This window comes from Pogona vitticeps, chromosome 4 (assembly GCF_051106095.1).
Source record: "Pogona vitticeps strain Pit_001003342236 chromosome 4, PviZW2.1, whole genome shotgun sequence".
Taxonomy (NCBI): domain Eukaryota; kingdom Metazoa; phylum Chordata; class Lepidosauria; order Squamata; family Agamidae; genus Pogona; species Pogona vitticeps.
In genome coordinates, this window is record NC_135786.1 from 15,098,577 (window position 1) to 15,126,562 (window position 27,986).

Sequence of the window (27,986 nt, forward strand, 5' to 3'; positions counted from 1 at the left end):
TTAACATGGTCAAATGCCAAGCAACAATTTGGGAGTGAGCCACTGCACACGTTTCTGTGAACATGAAATATCAAAGCGTTAGCATTTATTTTCTATACTGTGAGTTTTTAAGTGGTTATATCTTATGGACACAGACACACATATAGACCTACCATACATATGCACTACCAGGTTGCAACAAAAATAAATAATGAGAAATAGTATAATAGGGGGAGATTAATTTATAGTTTAATATAAAATGAAAACACAATACAAAGCCAAGAACTAGTCTGCTTAAAAACAAGATTTAAAAAGTACTAATCTTCAGGATAGGCCCAAGGGCAAGGAGGCAACGATCCACGCTGCCCACGCAACTTGGCTTTGGATCCTGGTTTCTATTTTCTCATGCAGAGGTGATTTCTTCCAAAAGCCAGCGCCAAGCTACACTAACAGCGACCTCAACTGGGCAGAGAAGGGAGTGTCTTCCAACAGTACACTAACTAGAACATGCCAGAAATGCAAGGCTCATGCTAACAGGCTGTGTCCACAGTAATCCTGACTTCGGGATTCCCTTCCATCCCTGCCACCCAGAGGTAAGAGACAGAGAGATGAATGGAAACAGACTTTTCTATATATAGCACTTATATATTTTATAATACTTTAGGCATTGGTCTCATAAATAAAGAGTATAAAAATTGCTCATGCGAAGCAATTCAAAATGTTCCCCATCCAACATGCTTATTCCAAAATTACTGACAACAACTGAAGCCTGCCAGTGGTCAGGTTCATTTTGGTCAGGTTCATCTAGAATTGTTACTATTGTTTTAATGAAAAGGATACTAAGGGATTTCTTTAAAATGTGCCTGTTTTTCTCTAAAATAATTATGTTTAAAATGTAAGATTGTCTAAGGCTTAGTTTGCTCCTCTTTTTTCAAAAAAGAACATCTTATTTGTTTTTCTAAATATATCAACAGTAAATAATAAAAGTGCAATTAAAATTGGGAACTAGATAGGTTGATTTGGTCTCCCCCCCCATTTCATTATTTTTGCAACCATCTACAAATCAGCTCTTCATTCCATAATTTGAAGAAGCAACAATGAATGCAGTAAGGCTTATAGCAACAATGATGAGGAGTGTAGAAATGAATTAAGAGTTTACATTTCTATCCACAGGACTTGCCCGCTCCTACAAGAATTCTTGAAAGTGCTAGTTTTCCTCCCTCCCACCCTCCCTTTACAAAAAATGGCAAAATTTTGTTTACAAAAACTATGAAATATCAAGTCTTACAATTTGTATACTGAAGTCTCTTTTGCACATGGCTAATGCAGAAATTAAAGATGATTCCCTCTGAGTACAAGAGTAAATCTGTATGTTGTACACAAGGAAACAGGTTTGACAGCAAGACCACGGTTGTCTCCTTAGCATCTGTAAATATGTCAGAGCTGGTCCATTTTGGGGTCTATGAACATCAGGCAGACAGGAATCCAATATCATTAAGATATACTTAAAACAAACCCTTAACTTCCAAGGCCAAATACTTTGTAAAAGGTAGTCTGATATATTATAATATCAGTCAACAGCAGCTGCGTTTTGTCACTGAAGGCTGTCTTCTAAGTTTGAAGCCCTTACCGCTAGAAGGAGGGCTGGTATCTGTTGATGGAATCCTACGACCTACGAGAGCAAAAAAAGCAAGTTTTAAGAAAATAATCCAGAAAGTCTTTTGCCTAGTATTGCCTTTTTTGCCAGAAAGGTTAGTATTATGAGGAAGTACTATGCACTTGATACTTTCTTAAATACTACTGGCATAAAAGCAATCAGTTTCAAAACCTTATGCAATATTTAGTTTCTTCTAAATGCTGGAATAAAAACAGTCTATTCAGAGGCATTCCATAAGGTAGAAGGATAGCTACACAAAAGTAGGCAACCCTCATAGTGCTGTAGGTGCCCTCCCAAAGGCAACACTCTTGTAAATACTCAGGTTATATATTTTCTGGGTAACAATTATTTAAATTGTGTGAAATGCATCTTATAAGCAACATTATTTAAGGGATAATGACTCAAATTTGAAAACAAATCCAACTATCTTTTCACAGATGATTTAACTATGATTTGTTTTACAGCAGTATGATGAAGAATAGGGGTGGAAAGCCCTGGAAAAAACTGGAAACATTTGAGCTTCAATAACCCCCCCCCCCCCCCCCCCAAATTTCATCCTGGAAAAAATTCAATTTTTCTACTGGAAAAAAAAATGAAACTTTGGGGAAATAAAGGGGGGGAGCAAAGTGTGCTGCTTATATACCGCTCCACAGCACTTAAAGCACTCTTTGGGTGGTTTACAAATTAATTATGCAGGCTACAATTCCCCCCCCCCCCCAGAGCTGGGTACTCATTTTATGGACCTTGAAAGGATAGTAGGCTAAGTCAACTTTGAGCTGGCTGCCTGGGATTGAACCCCAGGTCGTGAAACAGTTTTGGCTGCAGTACAGCAGTATTTTACAGAGCCTTTCTCCAGAAGGCTCTGTAAAATACAGTGAAATAAAGTTCACTGAAATAAAGTTCAATGTACTGTCCTCTCTTCCAGAATATGCAAAATACTTCTAAAGATTTTACTTATTCAAAATGCCAGACACTACATACTATGCCAATTGGTATTTAAGATTGCCTAGAGAATTACAGAATGAAAATTCCTGTGCATATTGTAGCCATGTACACACTACACTCAAATCCAATCAATATACATTCCTGATCTATATACATTCCTGATCTAGTGTGTTGCCACCTTCAAGAGTGGAATATAAAGATCAAGGTGGGGCTTCACTGCATATTGATGCTGCTTCTAGTGACCTCTGTTCTATTTCAGTAGATGTAGTCAGAGTACAAAGAATCATTATTTGAATTTAAAAGTTAAGGTTTGTTTTCATTTTCCTCCTGCTTTTCAGCGTTGCAAAAACTAAACTAACAGTCACCTTACTTATATAGCCCAGAATGCAGCAGTATGCAGCTCTCTTTAGTACAGAATATATGCATAATTCTGCTTGCACAGAACCAGAATTTTTATATTTCAGCTTCATATATTCACCAAACAGTGCAATTTTTACACAGTGGACTCTTGACTTACAAAGGCCCCTGCTTATGGAAATTTCGAGGTATGAAAAGCTCCGACCCCAAAATTGTAGTTCAACTTGCAGCCGGAGCTTCAACCTGCGAAAGGCAGGGGGAAAGGGCAGGAGATTCAAAGCAGCCCCTGCTGCCCTCTTGTCTCCTGACTTACAAGCCGAAAGCCGCTCCACACCCGCTGCCAGCTTTTGGCTTTCAGGGCTTAGAAAGCTGCACCCACTGCCCTCTTGTCTCCTGTCCCCGGTGCCCTCTGCTGGTGATAGGTGACATGAGATCGCCTGTCCCCGGCAGATGGCACCAGGGATCTTTATCAAATGATTACAAATAAGAAAAATGAAGTATAAATAAATATGAAATATGAATGAAATATGTACAACTAGTAGAAACAAAAATTCAAGCTAAAATAAGTCTTAAGTTTTTTTCTGCTATCTTTAAATGGGTATGAGTGAAGACAAATCACATTGATTTATTGATACTTAATACTTACTAATTTCTATAAAGAGCTCATTTATGTTTATTGCATTTTTTGCACTTGTCTCTACAAATACTGCATGGATGGAGTCTGCATAGTCCTTAGCATCCTTTTCCATGACTTCTCTACAGGAATTGCCAGGGGTGAGTTGAGGGAGAGACAGAAAGGGAGGAGGAGGAGGGAGAGAGAAAGTAAGTAAGCATTCATTAAATAAAGCACACTGGTTTATTCCAATTTTAGAAACAAAAAAAGCAGTTACCATTCAAGGCAGCACTAGAATCTATTTCAGCATCTAATCAAAAACTTGCCAAAAGTGATATGTAAATACAACAAAAGGCATAAGGGAAGGTAACAGCGTTCCGTGTCTAAGCCGCACTGGCCATGTGACCACGGAAAGATTGTCTTCGGACAAACGCCGGCTCTATGGCTTGGAAACGGGGATGAGCACCAGCCCCTAGAGTCGAACACGACTGGACAAAAATTGTCAAGGAGAACCTTTACCTTTTACCTTAATAGTATAAATATTTGTACTAAATTCTTGTGCAGCAAAACGCTGCTCACATGTAAGTGGTCAAGTGGCAAAGATGGCGGGCCCAATAACAGGTAATTGTCACAATGGACACCAAAAGTTCCTCATGGGTGAGCCAACAGGAACTATATGAAGGTGGAATTCTCCTCCCATACCGCACCCTTCAGTCACTTTAGACTCAGAAGCACAAAGCAATGATCACTACAGATGAGACAGAAGAGAGTTCTAGTAGTACAACCGAACAGATGTAATATCTCTTCTCACAAACCAAACAACCAGCCACTTGGGTAAACATCCTACAATTAATAAAAGCCAGGCCTCTAAATCTGGAAACTAAATACAGTGGTGCCTCACTTAACGATTTTAATTGGTTCCCAAAAAAAAAAATTGCTATGTGAAAACATTGTTAAGCGAAACATCATTTCCCATAGAGATGCATTGAAAACCGGATAATCCGTTCCAATTGGAACGGATTACCATCCTTAAGTGAAAATCCCCATAGGAAAAAACGTTAAGCGAAACCCATTGAAATGCATTGAAGCCTATTTCAATGTGGGGAAAAAAATTCACAAAAATTCAAAAAGACTCAGAACAAAGCCAAATTAAGTTAACGAAGGTTTTATTAGGTGCACTAACGATTCCAAGCATTTTAAACATTTTTTAAACATTTTAGAATATTTTAAAAATAGCAAAAACGGGGCTGTAAAAAAAAACGTTAAGCGAAACAAGGGGACCTAAAACTGTCATCGTTAAGTGAAGCATGGTCCCGAAATCGTTAAGCGAAAATTGACCATAGGGAAAATCGTTAAGTGAAGCACAAGATCTCTCCGAAAAAGCCATCGTTAAGTGAATTTTTCGTTGTAAGAAGCAATCGTTAAGCGAGGCACCACTGTATAGACAGTGATAGTCAGGATAGAGTTTTACCCCACACTGATTCTCAGAGGGCTAAAGCAGTTTACCTCACATCATTAAGATCACACTTATTTCCAGCAATAGCTACAACAATATTGGGAGGTCCGTGCTGGCGAAGTTCTTTCACCCAGTTCTTTAATGTTGAAAATGTTTCCTAAAATGGAAGAGACAAGAGTCCATTTTGTGTAAGGCCAAAAATATGGCAAATGCACACTTTTTTTTCAAATATCTCTCACATACCTCTTTTGTGATGTCATACACAATAATAGCTGCTGCAGACCCTCGGTAGTACATTGGTGCAAGAGCACGAAACTGTAAAGAAAAAGACCATGTAAAAATGGCTTCTGAGCCATTTTGAAATCATACATGGAGGAGGAGGAAGAGATAGAAAGTATAAGCTATAATATTGTCATGGGATAAAAAATATGTGTGCCTTTTAGTGAATCTGAAGGTGCAATCAGGTCATGGGAAGGGAAGACATGTGATCACACCAGAAAGGGTTGCTTTGGAGGGAGTGATTTCCCTCCAAGTGACCCTTTCATCTCTCAGGGAATCTCTCTAGTCTCTCTCCCTGCCCCCAATAGCAGCTCTAGAGCTGGACCAAAAAGGTCCAATTTGATCAGGGTCAGGCTGGAAATAGATTTTTTCCAGACTACTCCACAAGTAGTCCAAAAAAATGTGATCACACTTTTAGTTAACAATCAGTACATTTTTACTTTCCAAGATCTTTAAGGGGATGCACATGGCCATTCATTCATTCATTTGATTTATATATTGCCCCTTTAGTATGAGCATTACTCTTGGCAGTTTACAGATTAAAACTTAAAACCCCACAAGACCCCACATGACAATGCATTCAACAATATGGCAATTCATAGATATAGATCTAAAATTCATTCAAAAAGAAAAAATAATGTTTTGAAAATTAATATTAATAGGATCTTGGGGATCAGTTATTGAAGTCAGTGTTGTATAATTCTGTTTTCACCAGTTTCCTGAACATCAGGAGGAAAGGAATATGGCGTATCTCGGTTGGTAGTTTATTCCAAAGGCTCAGGGCCACCACTGAAAAGGCTCAATTGCTTGTTGTTGGCTTTTTTGGCCTCCTTCAGTGTGGCCACTTTTAGAAACATGCATTCTCTATATACAGTACTTGATTGTAGCATATGAATCTGCCCAGCATTTGTAAGTCTGCAGACAACTTCTGTCCCATTCTAACTATACAACAACCTTGTCAATTAATTTAGATACAGAAAAGGTGATAAGCTCAAAGTTGCCCAGGTTTCACTGATAAACAAGTTTCTGAACCAAAGTCTCCCTTGGTAAATACAAAGGGAGAAAAGAATTGATCATTCTCTCTTGATATTCTCTCAAAGGACAAATTTAAGCCACATCTGTAGATGTGCAATGACAATAAGTAACATCACTGGCTTGGCTAATTAATTAGCTTTAAAAGCTGCTGATCTGTGGTGCTATTTTGAGGAAACATCCTCCCCCCCATTTCCAATCACATGATTATTTTACAGGATTTCTGATTGTTTTTGAAGTACAAAAAGGAATTGAAACAAATGCTATCTATAGTCTTTTTTTTCTTTTCTTGGAATTTGCACTTGAAGTATCTAAGAGTGCATCAATAAACCTCACCTATGGTTCTCCTTCTGTGAAACACCCTTGGGTACTTTTTTCAGATGATCAAAATATGATTTAAGTCACACAGATTTGCCAGGTACCTGAAGTGTATAAACTGCTTTGCAATGAACAAGTTATGGATCAGTTGAAACACTCTCAGCTGAGACAGAATAATTATGAGCAAACTGGTGCATTCACCAGAACTGTATAAATATCTGCTTTTTTCCTTACAAATTCTGTGTAAACATTCTAACACTGAATATCCTACATTAAAACACAGACACTATTTGGGTATATTAAAAATTAATTTATCATGGCAGACACATTAGTCAGTGAGAACATTCCATATAGCGCATGAGACACAGCTAAGCTTACTGCGATCTCAGCAAATTGCTGGATGCAAGAGCCGCCTTGGATCCTCTCGAGGAGAAAGGCGAGGTAAATATATTTTAAATGAATAAAATAAAGACTAAATAAAGGGGTTACAGCTCAGTGGAAAAGCTCGTGTTTTGTGTGCAGCAGGCCCCCCAGTTCAATTCCTGGCATGTCTGAAACCTTAGTGATACACTGTCGGGGTGTGTTTGTAACATTGTGCTGTATGCACAAATAGTCTGTCTGGTTTAATATAAGACAGCTTTCTGTGACTCTAAAATAACACAGAAGGACTTAGTGAAAACAAAGCTAAGGAGACATTTTCTTGCAGCCAGCCCTAGGCCAATGCCTGCCCCTGGCGTTCAGTATAAAATTCATCACCTCAAATACTGAATTCCCACTCAGCCATGGAAATTCACTGGGGATGTGCAACTCGTAAAATCACTCCTTAAATATTTCACTTACCTTGAAAGCCCTATTAAGGTCACTATAAATTAGCTCCAACTTGATGGCACATAACAATAAATCATCAGTTTTCATAAGCAATCCAATCCAATAGTAAAGACATAATGGCTGAAATCCTCTTCCATAGCTACATATGCATGACTCAACATTATGCACGGAGTTGCTTCAATTATGCCAAAGTAGAAGTGCTATTCACAAAGTACTTCTGCAGGTGCATTGTAATAGATCACAATGGAAAATTTATTCAGGGGTAATGTTATATTACACCTAAACAAACAGGAGTCCATCCAATGCTGCATGTTTAGATACAGCCATGGATAAAACATGTTTATTCAATTAATTATTGAATTTATACTCCACACCATCTGGCAACCAGGCCACTCTGGGCGGCTAGCAACAATATTAAATCACAATAAAAAAATAAATGTTCTTCTCAGCTTAATCCATTTCCAACCTAAGCACATATAGAGGTACCGTAACTGTGGCTGTTCTAGACATAAAACCCAGAAAATATTGTCTAAATGAAGTCAAATGCACACAAATCATTAGAATTAGAGGAATGGCATATCACATTAATTGGGGTATGAAGAAATTAGTTTGCATTTCCCTTTGTGTTCTGGTAAATTTAAACTCAAGAAAAATGAGCTCTAAAATGCATTATTTAAATGGATGCTGCACTGAGGGGAAGGAGAAAGATTTTGTAAGTAAGTGCGAATTCAAAACTATGCAAGTTTAGGGAGTAACGGAAGCAGCTAACTGATGTTACTGGTTGCTTACAACAACAAGTGGGGAGGTTGTTCCTTAAATCACTAGCTTATTGGCAACACTTCGTTGTAGGTGAAAAACAATATAAACAATTTGTCAAATGACTTTAGCCAAAACACAACTGTTTTATAACAGTCTTACAGAAAGCAGTAGGGATGGGATTTTTGTGTTAACACATAAATGGGAAAAAACATGGAAGGCTCTCATTTTCATGTCTTTTTTGTTCACTTGTGATAACAGCCTCTGTAAGCAGAAAGGATTCGTGTTAATGAAAGATAGGAATACAAACATTTCTTGTTCTTTTCTGTTTGTCTTTTTTGTTTTGCCTTTCATTAATGTCTCACTGTCTGTCAAATTGTTTCCTGCTCTTTCAAGCAGGTGGTGAAGGTGGAGAGAAGAATAATTAAGGTTTTGAAATTCAAGCCATCTCCACCTTGCTACTTTTCTGTCCTTCATTGATAGATGCTTTGTTTGTTTGCACCTTAACTATCCCGGAGTATTCAAACACAATCCCTCCCCAATATGGGCAGTCTTGAGGGTGAAGAAACTAATGAGTTGCCTTCTTCTTCATCATCATCTTAGAACTGCAGAGCTGGAAGGGATCCTATGGCTCATTGAGCCCAGCCCCTATCAAGGAGGCACAGTGGGAAATCTAACTCCCAACCTTTGGCTCGGGAGGCAGAGACCTAAACCACTGAGCGATCCAGCAGTTCAATTGGCCTGGTTCTCCCTTGTAGTCCCTTGGACGTCACTGCTTTTTGTGCCTTTCGGGGAGGGGCTGGGGGTGGCAATCTAGTAATTCAAACTTTTGTCATAGTCAAATTATCTCTGGTGTGTGTGTGTGTCTTTCCAAACATTTAAATAATTCACCTACAAAATGGGAAAATGCTGATTGATTTTGAAGTGCTACCCCAGAGAAAAACATGTAACCCTGACAGGGACAGAGCCTCCATAGCTTGGTTTTAAGTGCTGGGGAAGAAAATTATATTCAACCCACGGGGGGGGGGGGGAGGCTGCTGAGAACTCTAGAAACTTCTGAGATATCCTGTGCAGGTGCAGAACCACCCATTTGTGTGCATTCACAGAGGCCACGAAGAAGAACCAAAAGACACACCCCAGAAATAAATCAGTCTAAAAAAATATTTTTCCCATGTACATTTCTGAACCCAGTATATCTGAACTACGTGTGATATTCATCTTATTTAATGCATGTTCATTTCTTTTTCCTATGCAGTACTGCATTATTTTATGCTTCACATCTTTTTCACTACACTGCTTGGAGAAGACTGCAATGTTTATTGAGCTAGCAGTATTTCATAGCAGGACAAATCACACGCATATAAAACGGGAATGCAGTGAGTACAAAATATGTCAGTTATAGTTATTTTGAAAATAACCTTACTATAGTCAGTAAGGGTAAGGGAATACAAACTAATTGGAAAAAGAAAAAGATGGAGGAATAAATGAAAAAACTACAACAAAATTAAGCAAGATTTCTTTTATAAAAGCACCTGAAACATTTGTATTTAAATGGAAAATTGGGACTATGATGGACTTTAGAAAAACAGAGAAATACAGAAATAATGTTTTAGTTTTGTGCATTTAATTGTTTCATTTATAGGACACCTTTCACCAGTAAGGGGACGCAAGGTGGCTTCACAGTAAAAGCACAATAAATTACAAAATTTAAAAAAAAGTTAAACATAAAATAATTAAAATCAATTCATTGTTGTTTTATTAATTCAAACCCATTTAGAAAGTTTAAAAACAGATACAAAAGAACAAAAACACAGCATCCAAAGACTGAACCATCATTATTTAAAAGTCTGCCTGAAGAGGCAGGTCTTTAACTCTCAGCAAAAAAGATGAAAGGGAGAGGAGCAACCTAATCTATTTTCAGTGACTTCCCCCTTTGCCTCCATGGCTGGAATCATACTTGGCCATGGCTTTTATCCCCAGCTTCTAGCCTCATATACGTTTCCTTATATTTTTGGTTATGCTATGCTTGTCATAAAAATGATCCCTGAATACTGTACTTGCTAGACAGAGGAGGAAAGCAGCAATGCTGAGTCAGAGTGCTGACAAGTACAGTGCTATTTCCATTGTAAAAGCTTAGAAGAACAAAAATTTTTACTTCAAGAGTAAAAATAGAAAAGAGGATCCAATATTTTTCCTTCCTGAAAATACTGCAGAATCAGTTGCACAGAGATGGGCTTTACATATAAGGATTCCAAAGCTTATGTTCCTTCAACTGGCTAAAGAGATTAAAGATGAAACTAAAGACTGTTTCAGCATTAAATGAAAATCCTGTACCAACTAGCTACGTGCTTTATACAGTATATATTTTGGGGGAAGGGGGAGGAAGAATACATGATTAAAATTTCCCAACACTAACAACAAAGAAGAAAGCACACTCTTGATCTCTGGATAAGGCATCTATTTAGTGCTTAAGAGGAACAAAATTCTGAACAGTACCCACTCCAACAAGCATCCACCCAGTGAGTAAGAAATGTACTTTGTGAATAAGCTGCAGACTTATTCACTCTCATGCTATATTTCTTGAAGAAGATATGGATTGCCATGTGAGAGTAGGGCATCTGTGTGACAACAGAAACTGGACACTTTCTCTGTGTGAATTGGGTCAAGAAGAGATTGAGACTTTAGCTTTTTACTGCAATACTGATCACAAAGTGAACCTTCAAAAAAGCCAAGAACATACTAGATATGTAGAACAACTAGAAAAATAAGAAAATGTAATTACCTCTGCATACTTAAAAAAAAGCAACAGAAGAATATGCATCATAACAGCACATCATGTACAGGGAAGGACAGATGTGTAATTGGAAACAGAATGGACAGAGAAAGGAATGACTGTTCTCTTGTTTTCTTGAACAGCAAGTTCACAAATGGCAATGCTTCAAATGCAGATAACACAAATTCTTCTTGTGTACACAAAGTATACCTACCGTATCATTGTCAAGATTTCAAAGCCACATGACATTCATACATCCATAGCTATTTAAACCTGAAGGCTAAGAGATGCTACTTACTAAACCTATACAATGTGCAGCCACACCATCATAGATACACAAATCATATCTTTGTCATTACTGTATATTGAAGGGCTCTATTTCTTATCTGTATATCGCAGCATACATTTGAGATTGCTCTCAGGTTCATAATTTTGGTTTTTCATATCTGGGGAACTAGCATTATAAACTGTGCATTATGAAAACAATAGTTTAATTCATATATACACTTGAATGAATTATCTTAAAATTACAGTTAAAAAGGGGTGAATTTAACCAATATATCCATACAGATCTTTTACCCCAATACATTCCTACATAGTCTTAGTAATCAAAGAAACAAAAATAAAGATGCTCTACTTCTGAATTCCTTATTGATAATTTAAATAGTGGCCATGTGTTGGTGGCTACAGCACAATAAGGAAAGTTTTAGCAAAGTATAAACTCGCAATATTTGTAACTAGCAGAAAAAAACATGGTTCTCTATTTTTATCATACACTTACACAAAGGTTTGGTCACTCTCCCTTGTAAAAAAGAAGCCAGTGGCTTATGTACTTACTCGCTCTTGTCCAGCTGTATCCCATATTAGGAACTTATGTAACTCATTCTGATACTGTACAGTCTTGGTCATAAAAGATGCTCTGAAACATATTTAATGCATCAATGTATCAAAAAACAAACAGATAATCACGGTAAACAAGAGTTCTCCCCAAAAATACTGAGAATAAGGAAGATTTTATTTTATAGACACTACAACATGCAGACACGCACAAACAACTCTTATACATCAGGCTACATATCTATAAATGACACTAGTTTAACAATGCAAGTTGAAGGGGTTTTTTTACATCATGTTTTCTGTCTCTGCTAGTAGAGAAAGAGCACAGCAAGGCAGGAAAAGTATTTCAGCAATGGTCCTCCTTACCTCTGGCATTGTCTCCTGCAGCTACTTTTAGAAGTCTACGTGTAGCATGATTTGGCTACAATTAGAGATGTCAAGAATTGTGATTTGACTTTTTTCTCAATTCAAGCACTGTACTTTGTGTACAAGATTATAAAAGCATTTCAGTATCTTTGGTCTAGCAACAGGAAAACAGTTCTCTTACCCAATTACAAATAAGGTTAAAATAAGCCATAACTATGTGGCAAGTTGACATTTATGAGACCAGTGTAGTACATTTAATTGTTTCTGCTGCCATTTTGCTATTTATGCTATATTGTAAATGAATCAATAAATAATTTAAAAAGAGATACATAAGCAATACTTGTGGCAGCAAATTTTAAGTATAAAATTTATCACCTGTCTGGGTTAATTTTATTATATCTAAAATATCTCATTTGTATGAAAAAAGGTAGACAGTTATCATAAAGAGGTCAATAACAATCACATAACCTGTGACATAATAACTGGTTTCAGGCTTATAGAGAAACTTGTGATATGTACTACTACACAAAAATGTCTTGTGATGTACTAACTGTCATGAATGTCTCAGGAGTGAAGTTAAATGAGCCCAAAATGTGAATACCTCTAATCTAGGTTGTCAAGTCACAGGTATTGCCAAACTATGATGACTAACCACTCCCTAGAAGCAGAACATAATTTTTGAAGAATAAAAAATTCAATACTGTTTTGAAGGGATTTTTGAAAAAAAAAACTGACTTGATAAACTTGCTAATTTTAAAAAAATAGAAAAATCTAATTCAACTAGACTAAGATTATGTACATGAGAAATGAACTTGTGAGAGATTAATGTATTCACGAAGGCTTTCACGGCCGGGATCTAATGGTTGCTGTGGATTTTTCGGGCTCTTTGGCCATGTTCTAAAGGTTTTTCTTTTGGGGGATCATACATACAAAAGACCAGCTAATGACACCCATCAATCACAGTGACAGATAATCTCTGCTCCTTATCACAAGAATACACTCACAACAAGACACACTAATCGCCCATCTCCAGAAAAGGACAAAAGCCTATCTGACAGCCATAAATACTCCACTCCCAAGCTAACTACACCAGAGCACAGAGTGCTGTCCTCTGAAGATGCCGGCCACAGAGACTGGCGAAACGTTAGGAAGAAAAACCTTCAGAACACAGCCAAAGAGCCCGAAAAACTCACAACCATTGTGAGAGATTAACTTGTATCTCATCACACTGAAGGTTACCAACATGATCCTGAAGATATTTTGCTTATGAAATCACTAGATGGTCCCAGGATCCCAAGTGCAAACTCACAAAATTTTTGCAAGACAAAACAAAGAAACAAACAAAACAAACTGGTAACTAATGAAAAATACTCAGCTACAGATAACTCAAAATTATAAAACTGTGTATCAGTATACAGTATGTTAAGAGACCTTGAGAAATGTTCTACTGTTCCCCTAACAATGAAATCAGGACCAATTTGTATTTTCAGCAGCGCAGCTGAATTACTGTACAGAATTTCTTTGGTCTCGTGAATATCTATAATCATATTAAAAACATATTTAATCCATTTGATTGGAATAATATTGATACTTGGTTCATATGATCCCAAAAATTCAAGTAACTGAATTTGGTGGCTGGTGACAGGCAAAAAAATATGCTGCCAAGGGAAGCTTGGATGGCTTGTCCTCTGTTGTTCTTCCTTTGGCAGGCAAAGCTCTTTATACTCAGGTAGACCAACCTGTTGTTGAAAGAAATCTAACTCTTTGAGAACTGGCTTTGTCTTTTATTCTCACTTTTAAAATTTACTTGTTTTTAACATAATGTTTTTAATTTTTATCTTTTTAGTAGTCTTTATTATTAATAATTCCGAACAGCTGTATCTTAGTAGTAGTAGTAGTTCTGAGCACCTTTTTTATATAGAAAGGTGAAACATAAGTAAAACAAACAGCAGCAGCTCTCTTTAGATCCACTGTAATCAGATCTTACATCAATGATGTGTATGCATTTACTTCAACTTCTTACTGTAAGAATGACTGGGACTGACAACAGGCACAGCTAGAAGGAAATCTGGCATTTCCCCTGAATTAAAAAGAGGTCTTGAAGTTAAGGTGATCTCCTGCTGTACTAGAATCCGCTGTCAAGAGCTCATTCACAACTGCAAAGATTTGTCAAACTTCAATAGACAGAAACACTTCTCATACATATAACACTATGCTAAAAGAACACCAAAGGAAAATGTATGCTATTTGTGCCACTACATTTATCTTACATTAGTGTCACTCAACCTCAGTATGTTGCCATGGAAACAGAAATTTTCTACGGTATCACTAAAAATACATATTAAAATTGGCATTATAGTTTATGCAATTTGAAATGAAAAAGCAAGCTATTCTTTGACTTTGGATTTAAGTTAGGGATTTAAACATTTTCTAGCAATTATGGTCAAAATGTAGATTTATATTTTATATATAACAAGATAAGTAAGCCATAAACTTTCTGATTTACATAACACATGTCATTCCTTCACATGCAATTTTCACAATGTCCTCAAATTGCTGTTAACAAACTATTTGAGCCTTCTATGGGCTTACAGACAGATATTTAAAATATCAACATGTGTGCATAGAGACACACATGCACGCTTTGCACTTGAAGCCTGCATTTTAAGATTAGGGATGATCATGGATCTCAATCAATTACTGTGAAAACCAGCTACATAACTCCTACGTCCACTCTAATTGGTTTTCTATATGGCTCAGACAGTGCTGTAAAATTTCTTCAAATTTTGAAGCTGTTAGAGGAAGACTAGCTTTCACCAATTTTTCATCCAGAAAAAAAAACTTAAGAAAAATTAAGAAACACTTATTTTCATATTAAACCTAAATTTATTTTATAGCTTGAGCAATATAAAACATTTCACTCATTTAAAAGTTGGGATATAAAGTTACACTATCCAACATATTTATGACACTTTTAAAATGCCTTAGTTTTGAACAAATCAAATTGCTATTCTAAACTGTTGTGCCCTGTTACCTGTGCACCTAATATATTTGTACCATCTGAGAAGGATGAAATAAATTACATTAGGAATGATTAGGTTTGTAGACAAAATTTGGACAGTGCTAGTCTACTGTGGCAGTTTGCACCTAACAAAGACAACATGTATACAAACAGTAGGAATATAAAAGCAACAGTGTCCGCCCTCTCCACTGCCCCTGTACACTGCTAACAAAGACCGTAGTATCTGCTATGTGTCTCAAATTTGAGTATTAGTTATGCCTACAGTGAGCTGGTATACTCCAGTGGGAAGGAGTTGGTAGCGAAGCAGCCAGAGGCTAGGAGTACAAATCCCTACTGATTCTCCTGGAGTCAGCTGAGATCAACTGGAGCATGTGTGGTTGATGGGCTTAGGTAGCTTTCCTTGTAATCTGCGTGGCTTTGGGCAAGCTGCACAATCCCAAAATGCCCCCCCCCCCAGAAGGAGGGAAAGGTAAGCTACTGCTGAATATTTCATAACTAGAAAACCCTGGGAAGGATGTCATCAGTTAGAATTGGCTTAATCACATAATCACACTGATGCCATTTCGGCGCCAAGTCAAAACCTTCCTGTTCCAGAAGGCTTTTAATTGAAATAATATCAGCTGTGGGTCTGATGGCAATTTTTAGAATATATATTTTAATTGCATTTTAATTATTTTGTCTTTTTATTGTATTTTAAATGTTGTAAGCTGCCCAGAGACCTTTGGGTAGTGTGGATGGCATATAAGCTAAATAAATAAATAAATAAATAAATAAATAAATAAATAAATAAATAAATAAATAAATAAATGTTATTATACAGTCATGTGAAAAAGAAAGTGCACCCTCTTTGAATTCTATGTTTTACATATCAGGACATAATAAAAATCATCAATAAAAAAGAGAGGCTTGAAATATATTAATATAATGTGCCCAGCCTAGCAGTACAAATACAATCTAGATTGTTGTGAAGGGAAAGACCAGAAGCTCCGGGTCTTTCTGGTAGAGCCGACTCTCTTAAAGACATCCAAGTTGACCCAGACTAGCCCCCCCGCCTCCCCTGGTAGTAAGACAGAACAGGGGGCCGTCGCGCAGGAGTCAGGAGGAGCACCTCCGGATGGAAAGGTGTCATGTGCGGTGGATACCAGCAACTTGGAGGAAGCACTTAAGGGGTTAATGACACCTGAGCCATATAAGGAAGAATTGGAGGGAAGAGAGGAGGAGGGGTTAAACAGGGAAGAAGGGGGGCTGGGATATATAACGGTAAAACGGGATGATATCCCAGGCGGTTGGGAGATGGTCTGGATAGAGGATCCGTGGACCAAGCGTTGGGAACAAGTGCGTGTGCCTCGGGAGGAGGCCGAGAGGAGACGTAAGAAGGGCCTGATGCAAAAGCCTTCTTACTGGGGGGAGACGGAGGCCAAGCTTTGGCGTAAGAAGCTGGCTGAGGCTAAGGAGGCGAGTGAAAGAGAGAAGGTGGCCAGGCAAGCATGGCATATAGAAGAGCTGAGGAAGATGGGCTGCTACCTGGTCCCTGGAGTACCTCGCCAGGAGAAGGAGACCCCACATGGGGGTGGATGGGAGATGAAGAAACCCTCCCACTGTTAAGTCCGTTTGATCGGGAGGAGAAGGACAAGTTGTTGGGGGAGGTCCCCGTTGGACCTTGGGACTCTGAACCAGTTAAATCTGTTTTTGATACTTCTTGGATACCCTTGCCTGAGCCGGTTGTAAGGCAAGAGAACAAAGCAGACATACCAGTTAAGAGTGAAGTTCCTTTTATTCCTGTTAATAAAGAAAAGTTGACAGCAGAAAAAGCGGTGTCGACTCCTTCTTGGGAAGAGCGGAAAGCCCCGAACCTTGAACCCTCACAATTGTATATAGATTGATACAAATTTATAAACTACTGTATATTTAACTAGAATCAATAACGTACTAAAAATTGAAAAATAAATTCTGTACAAACACAGTGTTTTTACATGAAGCTGAGCAGACAGAAATCTATACTGTAAGACTAAACCAGAGTATTATAATTAAATATTAATTCACAGCCAAAGGTATTCATACGCACAAGAGGAATCCAGATACCACATCTTGTGTCTTCCTCCAGTGAATGACTTAACAACATCATCTGCTCCAAGACATCTTGTTCATTCCTAGACCACATAAGTGCATTATCTTTTATTATGGGATTTTTAAAAAATATGAGTCTGCTAGGACCCTTTAGAAGCACCTGCCTTTCTATCTTCTCATACAGCTGAGGACAGCTACGTACCATTGTTGTGGTGTGACTGATTATGAAGTGCAGGACATACGCTCTTAGGTTACCATAGAGCAAGCACCCCAGCCAGCACAGTTGGTGGTGAAGGCTTCTGGGAGTTGTAGTCCAAAACTCCTGAGTAACCCAAGGTTAAGAACCAGTGGCCCTAGCACATACATTGATTATTTATTTAAAATATTTCTATCCCTTTTCTCCCCAAATGGGACCCATGACGGATTACATCATTAAAAAGACAATATCCAAAAGCTAAAAACAATAATTGTATCAACCAAGTGCACCTGTGAAGATGGTGGGACTAGGAGAATGATCCCTGATTATCTTAATGCCTTGGCAGGCTCCCACAGGCAGATGCAATCTTTTAGATAGCTTGGAACCAAGCCATTTAGGGCTTTATAGGTTAAACCTACCTTGAATTGTGCCCAGAAACAGATTGGCAGTGATGCTACTGTGACAGGGGAGTTATATGTTCCCTGTAACCAGCCCCAGTTAGCAATCTGGCTGTCGTATTTTGGACCCTCTGGAGTTTCCAAACACTTTCCAAAGGCAGCCCCATGTAGAGTGCATTACAGTAATCCAACCAAGATGTAACTAGAGCGTGCGTCATCATGGCCAGATCAGACCTCAAGAAATGGGTGCAGCTGGCATACTAGTTTTAACTGTGCGAAGGCATTCCTGGCCACTGCTTGAAACCTGAGCATCTAGGCTTAGAGATGAATCCAGGAACACCCCAAGCTGTGCATCTGTGCTTTAAGAAGTAGTGCAACCCCATCCAGCACAGACTGCGACCCTATTCCTTGATCAGCATTTTGACTGACCAGGAGCACCCCTATCTTGTCTGGATTAAGTTTCAGTTTATTGACCTTATCCAGTCCATTACTGACACCAGACACTGATTTAGATCTGAAACAGCTTCCTTGGATTTAGACTGAAAAGGAGACAGAGTTGGGTGTCATATGCGTACTGGTGACACCAAACCCCCAAACTCCCCTAAACCCTTCAGTGTTTTTATGAGCTTGCAAAAGCAGGCTGGCCACATTACCTCCAAAATACAAACTGCAAGTGAAAAGGTCCGTGATCTATGTGATACTTATTAGCTTACACAACAGTAAATGCAGGTACATCAGAGGTGCTTTTCCAAAATACAGTACTAATTCTATAGGTAATATATCACTTACTTGTTATCTAACTTCTGAATTTACATCATGTGTTGCCTCTAGAAACAATGTTTAAGGTATGATGTCGTTTGTCCTTTGTTTTTAAAGAAAGCCATTTCAAAGAGATTCCAAATTAAGAAAGAAGTGAGCAGTTAACAATTAAAGTTATCACCTTAATGGACATGAAGTCTGGAAGATATGAGAGCAGTGGGAGCACGTTAGCTGATGTTGAACTCACTGGATTGTTCAGATGTTACATCCTTGCTTTCTGTTTTATCTCTTCCTTTCTGCATCCTTGATTCTTTTTATTGTAAATTTTTCAGCCCTTTTTTTAATGGAATTTTGCTAGATGTTTTGGTCTTGAGTGAGTTTTCATGTTCAGTATTATATTACTTCAATCTTGTCTTCAGTGTATACTTAAATTCTTTATTTTGTTTACCACACAACTGAGCACCTTAAAAAAGCTCTCCATAAGAATATGCTTTGCAAGATAGTCATCCAACATCCTGCTGAAATTGTCATTGTTCTTAAAACTTTTGATAAATTGTCATCTGTGTTTACTCCATATTGTTGTGTCAGGATTTTATCCTGCAATTTGATATTGAGAATTTTCTAAATAAAGATAAAATGAAAGTGATCCAGCTTTCTTGCATGTTGTTTGACAGATAGCGGAAGTTTCAACTCTACAAAGCAAGGAGGTTAGAACAGCATTCTACATCTTCAGCTTTATGTTAACACTGGTTCCATGTCAATTCCAAACTGATGATCAGTATCTTTTGAATGAAGTGTTAACCTTAGAGACTTATGAGGTCACTTTACCATCAATGAGAACACAGTAGCAAACAGTGCTGCCAAAATATATAAAATTTTCTACAACAAAAAGGGAATGTTTGTATACCCTCCAGAACTGGATTCTCATAGTTTGGTATATCACCACTGTTTATTCAGCATTAAGCCTCAGGCCAAAATTGTTACAAGCTGTGAAGAACAGATTAAGACCTTATTGCATACCTAGAGGTGTGCTTGCATTAGGAGTACAATCATCTGAAAACAGATGCTCACAAAGTGGGCAAATTGAACTTGCTATTCTTTACATATTATGCAGATTGCACATTTTCCTGTTGTTGCAATATCAAAGGCCAATGCTAACATTTTCTTCCCTTTCTTTATACATCCCAGAGCATCATGGAAAACACAAGACTCAAAAAAGTTGGAGCAAGTCTTGTTTAACACCATGTGTAACAGGAAAAGGATCAGAGAGAATACAGTTGCTGACAACACAAGCCTGCATACTGTCACAGCATTCTTGAATCATATGTCTGTTATTTCAGAACATCCAAGTTTCCTCATGATTTTCTAGTCCTTCACTGCATATCATATAAAAAGCTTTAGTCAAATCTACAAATGTCATGTAAAGGTTGATCTGCTGCTCCTGATACTTTTCTTGTAGCTGTGAGGTAGCAAATATCATGTAACAGTCCCTCATTCATTTTGGAAGCCATATTGAGTTTCTTGTGAGAGACTCTCTCTAGGTGCCCTATGTGGCTATTTTGAAGGATTATTGTTAGACTTCTTCTAGCAGTATTTAGGAGAGAGTTGCTTTGGTGGTTGTCACAAAAAAGCAAAGTGTGCTGTTTATATACCCCTTCATGGGATTTAAAGTGCTCTCTGGGCAGTTTACAATTTAATTACATAGGCTACACACTGCCTCACCCCCTACCAAGCTGGGTACTCAATTTACCAAACCTGGAAGGATGGAAGGCTAAATGAAACTTGAGCCAGCTACCTGGGATAGAACACGGGTCATGAGCAGAGTTTTGGCTGCAGTACAGCAGTTTAACTATATCACATCCTGAGTTGACATTTGCCTTTCCTTTTGTAATGATGAACAACTGTTGCATCTTTACTATCCTGAGGGATTTTGTCACGTGTCCATATTTCTTGACATAGGTGCATCAGTCACTGGACAAGTTGATCACCCCCTTTTTTCAGTCCTTAGAATTTTCTGCTGGAGTTGCATCTGCCCTGATATTTTCCACTGGAGAGCTGGCTAATGATCTTTTGTATTTGTTTTGAAGATGAAGCAAAATCTGATGAATTGTTGATTGGTACTTGTGACAGCCTGCTAATAGCTTCCTCACTCATTTCAGATGGTCCATTCAACACATTTTGAAAATGCTCGGTCATTTCTGCAAAAACTATGATTTGCCTGCAATGAGTGTTGAACCGTTGGAGCTGAAGGTAACATGCCCACAGACTGGGGGCCAGCAGCTTTGTCGATAAGTGATTTGTTGACATACCTTATGCAGTTGGTGTTTTCTTCAAGACGTTTTGATATTTCGTCATCTTTCTCATCAAGCAAATCCTCATGAATATGTTCTTAAGTCTAAGAACTTTGGGACAATGGCATATGTGGTAGAGATTTCCATTAGTTATCTATGTTTCTGTTTCCAGCTAGACTCTGATCTATATTTACATTTAATTTTGGCTCAAGAATCAAATTTGATCACTCATAAGTAGCCTTGAGGATTTAACTTCTTTGATGCTTGCTTTCCTTGTGGTTTATGTGGTGATTTTATCTGTGTGTTCAATTTTAAACAAGTAGCAAATGTTCCTTCCAACATTCTGCTCCAAATGTTGTTTTAGTAATGTGTACATCTAGTCTATCTCTACATCTAATAATGCCACCGAACAGATGCCAATGTTAGGACTGTGGATGCATCTAAGTTGATTTGGTTCAGTTTTAAAGTCAAAACAATGCAGAAGCAATGGTTGTTGTGGGTTTTTCGGGCTCTTTGGCCATGTTCTGAAGGTTGTTCTTCCTACCGTTTTGGCAGTCTCTGTGGCCGGCATCTTCAAAGGACAGAGTGCTGTCCTCTGAAGATGCCGGCCACAGAGACTGGCGAAACGTTAGGAAGAACAACCTTCAGAACACGGCCAAAGAGCCCGAAAAACCCACAACAACCATTAGATCCCGGCCGTGAAAGCCTTTGCGAATACAATGCAGAAGCAGTTCTACAAAACACTAATCCTATGGTTCATGTATCACTTACTATGACTTATTGTCTGAACTTACATTATATGATTCCTATAGAAACAGTGTTTAAAATAGTTAATGATATAATACAGAAAAAAACATTGGTTGGAATCCTATTACCTTTTTACAACATGAATGTAAGTGGCAAATGTAGCAAGAAATCTGCATAGCTATATGCTGTTGTGTGCCAAGTTACTGACTCTGTGCATACCATCAAATCCCCATACTGACTTTTTCAGTTGTGTCAATTTGCTTCTAAGATTTATGCCAAGTGAGTAGCTTTTCTGGGTGTAACTAATGGGCCAATAAAATTCAAGTTAAAATATATCAAGAAATATCAGCACTTACCATTTGAAAATTACTTCATCAGAAAACCAGATTAGATACTAAAAGGTTGTCTGAATAAAAATATCTTTGCATAATGATAAAAGGATAACAAATTTGGAGGTGTCTGGCCTTCCTCAGCAAGATGCTCCAAATTCTAGAGGCAGACTCCAAGCACACCCTCTTTCTGTATTCCTGCTAAATATACCTCCAATACATTTGAGGGTAAGTGAGAAGGGAATCTCCAGGGAATCTTAATCCCATAAAATGCAAAGGGGAGACTGCGGTTTCAATGTGGAACACTACAAGGACTGCTATTCTGGGTTAGAACCATGATCTATGTAAAATTTAATAACACTGTAAATAATCTCTGAAGGAATGTGAAAGGAGCCAATTAGACACTTAAATAGAGCAGAATGACAATTGTCACCCCATTGTCTGACCGCAGCACTGAGTAGCAGAAGTAAACTACTACCACCATGCAGGTGAAATTTATGGTTACCTGTGGTTACTAGATACTGATAAATCTAGCCCTCATTCATAAATACAGTGAATGGCTTTAAAGAGTGGTGTATGCTAGAATCCTGTAGCAATGCAAAAGCAGCACAGAGTTTTGCTTGTTTTCACTCTGCTGTGACTGAAAACAGTATTTCTCATATTCTGGAAGAATGAACATGGGTTTAAACCTTCTGTACAGCTTTCAATATCCAAACCTCAGCTAATGAAGACCAAAAATTCAATGTACAATATGTTAAAGTAAGCCTGGATTATAATGCTGTTTCTTTAGCATATCTTCCCTTTAATTTCCAGAGCTCTACTGATAATTCTATATTATCTGGTAACTCTCCCATATAGTTATGACTGACAAGATTCTCCATTTTCTTGTTTCTATGTTTCACTACTATGAAGGAGTCATGTTTTATTTTCAGCAACCTTTCATTACAGATATTCAATTATGCTGCAGTTCTACTTCTCACTCCTCTTAATCCAGCCACCTTCCGAAAACTTGGGGAATTTATATCTGTGCTTTTACCCTTGTAGACACTTTAGAGTACCAGTGTATGAGCTGAAAATTATGTTCTTCTAGCGCCCCTTCCTGGCTAGCATTAGCTTTCAGTGAAATACATCTCATCCTGGAATCTGTTTCCTTTAAGTGCTGACATAGGAAGACAGACTATACCTTGTAGTATATAGTAGTACCTCGGTTTACAAAACGGATCCATTCTACACGTTACATAGTATGGAAATTTCGCAAACTGAAACACCAATTGTGCTACGAAAGGGGCGGCGCTATAGATGCAATGCATCCTGAGAAAACCCTTTCGTAGTACGAAAAAAGAAAAGAAAACAACGTTAATGAAGATGCCAGTCTTAACTGAGTCAGCACTTGTAAGAATTCCTTTTAATAAAGGTTACACCCTATATTCCAATCAGAAGGAAACCATGGGTACATTAACGATGGTCAAATCAACTGCTGGCTTTTTGTTCAACTGCAGCTATGGTAGAAAAGGAAAAAAACTATGAAGTGTATGCTTCCAGACTAGCTCCCATCTCTGTGGCTAAGAATGAGCATGTATTCTATCTCCAAGTCCTGAGAATTCTTGAATTTTAGTTCCCTGCCTATTTATCATATGATTTACATACATTTTAGTATCTGGGTTGAAACGTTTCTATGCAAAAAATTTTTAGATTTTTCACAACATAACAATACACAGCGTTATACTCTTTCAGTTTCTCACCCAATAGTTGGATTGATGTTGGGATCAAAGCTATCTTCTACAAAGCGCCATACAATGCTTGATTTGCCCACACCAGTGTCCTGTAAGAGAATCCAAGAGATCACGCTAAGATCATTTAGGCATCAAGAATAAAAATTAAGGCATTTTGTGGTGCTTGTAATAAAATCCTAAATTTTTATTAAATTCTGCTTCTCTTATTTTTATATATACCGTTTCAAAGAAAAACTGGCATGCTGTTTTTGACAGGGCTGCGGCTAGCACACAATACTGACGTAGTACATGGCACTCTTCATTGCTGCCTTTGCCTCTGCCTCCACAGACAGTGAAGTTTAACAGCTCCACCAGCATACATACTCAGTTCTTCAACAAGACACCTCATTCAGAATCTGTTTGACACCATTAACCAGATCAGTTAATTCCCCAGTCTCAAAAATGTCTACCTTGTGTTGATTATTCTTCATCCAGTTCTCTCTTATACATACTAAAAGTGTATCCAGTAACCAACCAGGCATGTGCCCAGAAGCACAAGCAATAGTTGATTAATTAGCAGCTATTTGCCACTGCAACATATGCCAATTGACTTATACAAGTCTAAATCAGCAATTAGATTCTGGCCACAATTTCCTGAAAAAGGAAAAAATTCCAGTACTTTACATTGGTAGAACAAACGAGTATCCCAATGAGTAAAAAGCAATATACTTGTTGAGATTTTGTAGCTGTTGCTATTTTCGCTGGGTATGTTCTTATGGGCGTACTTTCAAATTGTTTTAAACTTGTAAAAGGTTCCCCTTGACAATTTTTGTCCAGTCGTGTTTGACTCTAGGGGGCGGTGCTCATCCCCGTTTCCAAGCCATAGAGCCAGCGTTTGTCCAAAGACAATCTTCAGTGGTCACATGGCCAGTGCGACTTAGACACGGAACACTGTTACCTTCCCACCTAAGTGGTCCCTATTTATCTACTTGCATTTGCATGCTTTCGAACTACTAGGTTGGCGGGAGCTGGGACAAGCGACAGGAGCTCACTCCGTCGCGTGGATTCGATCTTACGACTGCTTGGTCTTCTGACCCTGCAGCACAGGCTTCTGCGGTTTAGCCCACAGTGCCACCATGTCCCTTTTAAACTTGTACTGACCTTATAAATTAGTGCTCTCAAATAGGTTATATCATTAATAACCATCTCAGGTCTTGCAATTTGAAAGCCATAACTTCCTATATTGTATCAATCTACTGTATCTCATTTTTTCACTTCCTGGTTTTCTACTACTTTCCACTTTTCATACTATTATTATCTTTTCCAGTGAATATTTTCTTACGATGGTCTCAAGGTACAATAGCCTCAATTTAGTCATTTCTGCTTCATGAAGTTCAGATTAGATTTAACCTAGCACCCACTTATTTGTATACATTGTGATTAGTAAAATCTGTAGAGCTCTCTTTCTACATCAGATTTCGAATGAACTGAATTTTTTCCTGTCAGCTTCCTTCACTGTTTTCATATCCATATGTATTATTTGGAAATAACATAGTATGGATAAGCTTGGTCTTGTTCTCCATTGACACACCCTTAATCTTAAGTAACTTTTCTAGTTCCTTCATACCTGCCCTTCCAAGTCTCAGTCCTGAACAGACAGGGAGATAAAAGAAACTACAGCCTGACACCTTTGCCCATTGATTACCATTTGTTTGTTTTTTATTTTCTGTCTTAACAAGAATCTCTTGTTCACAGTGCAAGGATACGTCAGGACAAACAAATAAGTTGACACAGCCATTTCTTTTACAATAACCCATAACTTTTTATTATCCAGACAGTTTAAGGTCATGCTGTAATCTAGAAAGCATAGACTGAATGTCGGAAATTCTTTGGTACAGTCCAGTAGCCAACAAAATTTGTGTGCAAGTTAAGTGGCGAAAACCTGGGGATATTATTTTAAAACATTCATTGTAATTCTCTGAGTTCTGCAACAAAACATGACTTTGGGGAAATCATGTAGCATCATGGGGCATGAAGGTTAACCCTAATATCTATTTGCACACTATGTAGTAACAGAAGTTTAGGGCTGTAATTCTCTGCAGTTACTTCAGAGTATACACCACTGATATTGGATTGTAAATATACAACTAGATGATGATTGATATTTCTGCTACAATATACTTTCCCAACGATGCAACCACATAAAAATGCAGTGATGCTTTCATGCTTTTTAGAACACAAACTATGCTGGTGACACTGTTCGGGTATAGCTTAACAGAAACTCATATGCAGGAACTCTGCCTAAGATGCTCATAGTAAACAGTTTGGACTGGAATCAAAAAGGTGTTAAACTTGTTAGGGAATGCCTGGAATGCTCACTAGTCATTCTGCCACACCCTGTTTAATAAAAGACAATAAGTGCTCAGGTATGACAGTGAATATTAAACTGCATGAAAATGAGTAGATTAAAAAACCAAATCAGCTTTACACTTTTAGGCATATAGCTGCATTTAGGTTAATTCATTTCTGGAGAAAGTGGCCTGAGCCTTGCAGCTAGGCTGTGGGTTGTTAAAAACAATTGAGACCACAATAACTAAACCTTTGGGAGTTCAGAAACAATCCAAAGTTTCAGATAGCTGGAGATCCTGAGGCTTAGTAATGCTAGCATTAGCAATGCAAAGCAGTATTTGAACATTCATGCACGTGCACTTTCCACTTTTAAATAAAAGATAATTCCATCTTTATATTATTTTAGCACCAATTTGACAAACAGTAGTTTTGGCAAAATCTACCATAGACTAGACTTAAAAGAAAAGGTGAACAGACATTAAAGTTGCTGCATTTATCCTCTTTCGTTCTTCATATATAAAAAAAATCCTATTTCAAGAAATCAAAGGTATTAACCCAAATTTCCTCACAGTGTTAGACAATTTGCAGGATTCCTGACATACACAATTGAAGCTAACTTTTCCCCATACTGGAGGTTAATGGCTTTACAACATTATCTACTCAAGAAAAGATCCTGCTGAGTTCAAAGGGCCTTTGACCAGGTACAGTACCTAGATATAGTACAGGACTGCTGTCTTAACAGCAGCCTCCTCTCTTTGCAGGTGAAGAATCTTGTTAAAGCCTCTTCAAAGAAGTTATAAGACTTTGCCCATGTTTCAGGTGCTATACAAAATAATTTAATTCTATTTATAAGTTTCTTCCAAAAACTGACCAAGAACAATAAAGTTCTGCTTATAGTATATATTGAGACCCTCAACACTTAATTCTGGAGAAACTGTTTGGATCACATTGACCTATTTTGCTCTATAAGGGAACAAAATGCCTCTTGCAAGTCCTAACCTGTGCCTAATAACTCGGAAGTAAGTTCCACTGAAGGAAGCAAGGACTTGCTTCTTAATACCCTGGATCGGACCATAAAAACTGCAAAAGTAGTACCACCAAAATCTTATACTGCTATGCTCCAAGTCGCACCACTTCGAAGGTGAAGAAACAGACCTGCGAATAAAGTTTATTTCAGAGTAAAATGCAGAAGGATGGGAAGGGAAATATTAGAAGAGCGCCTAAATTGCACTTTATCTGGACGGTCCTACTTCTGGACTATTCCTGGGCTCCATCTCCCCTCTCATCTCAGAACAGCACTTAATGGTGGAAAACTAGACCTACGATTTTGCAAACGCTTTACGGGACTGGAGCATTTGGAGGGGTTGGTTTCGGAAAGGAAGGGGAGAAAAAGTAATTTGTGGAGGACCCCAAACTAACTTTCTGAATCGCCCCACAGCCACTGGGCAGAGACCTAAAGAGCCCACACTTCCCTCTTCCTCCCTCTCTCTCTCTCGGCCCCCTTACTTACCCCGAGCAAGCAAACTTTGAGCTCCCTCAGAGCCATGGCTTGGAGAAAAAGAGGCGGCTTCTTTTAAGAACCCCAGGCACCGTCCAGCCACACCATAACCCCTCCCTGGAAAAAAAAAAGGCACACGCTGAAGAGTCGCCGCCGCCGGCTTGTTCACTCCCACGGCCAAGCCACCATCTCCCGAGAAGGCTGTGGGAAGGAAACTCTAGAGCGGCCACACACACCCTCCTTTAACGATATATATGAAATAAGTCTTCGGCCTCGTGGGCTCCTCCTTCTTTGGCCCCCCTACCCACGAGTTCTTCTTAACTACAGGTAAAGCCTCCTCGGCCGCCTCTCCTCAGGCGCCACCAACCGGCCGCCATCTTGGTCCGGCCCATTGACGATCACCTGACGGAGCCTCTCCGCCC

At 38.3% G+C, this 27,986-nt stretch overlaps 1 protein-coding gene across 1 annotated transcript; it reads right to left on the reverse strand.

Moving 5' to 3' along the window:
* Positions 1-1,231: 1,231 nt before the first annotated feature.
* Positions 1,232-27,969, reverse strand: RAB22A (RAB22A, member RAS oncogene family). Its single transcript, XM_078392151.1, has 8 exons — positions 27,801-27,969; positions 27,577-27,681; positions 23,748-23,827; positions 11,831-11,912; positions 5,251-5,322; positions 5,058-5,164; positions 3,585-3,694; positions 1,232-1,651 (listed from the first exon to the last, which is right to left on the reverse strand). Exons 2-8 carry the CDS (start codon positions 27,610-27,612, stop codon positions 1,554-1,556), a joined length of 585 nt encoding a protein of 194 aa, XP_078248277.1. The 5' UTR covers positions 27,613-27,681; positions 27,801-27,969; the 3' UTR covers positions 1,232-1,553.
* Positions 27,970-27,986: the final 17 nt, after the last annotated feature.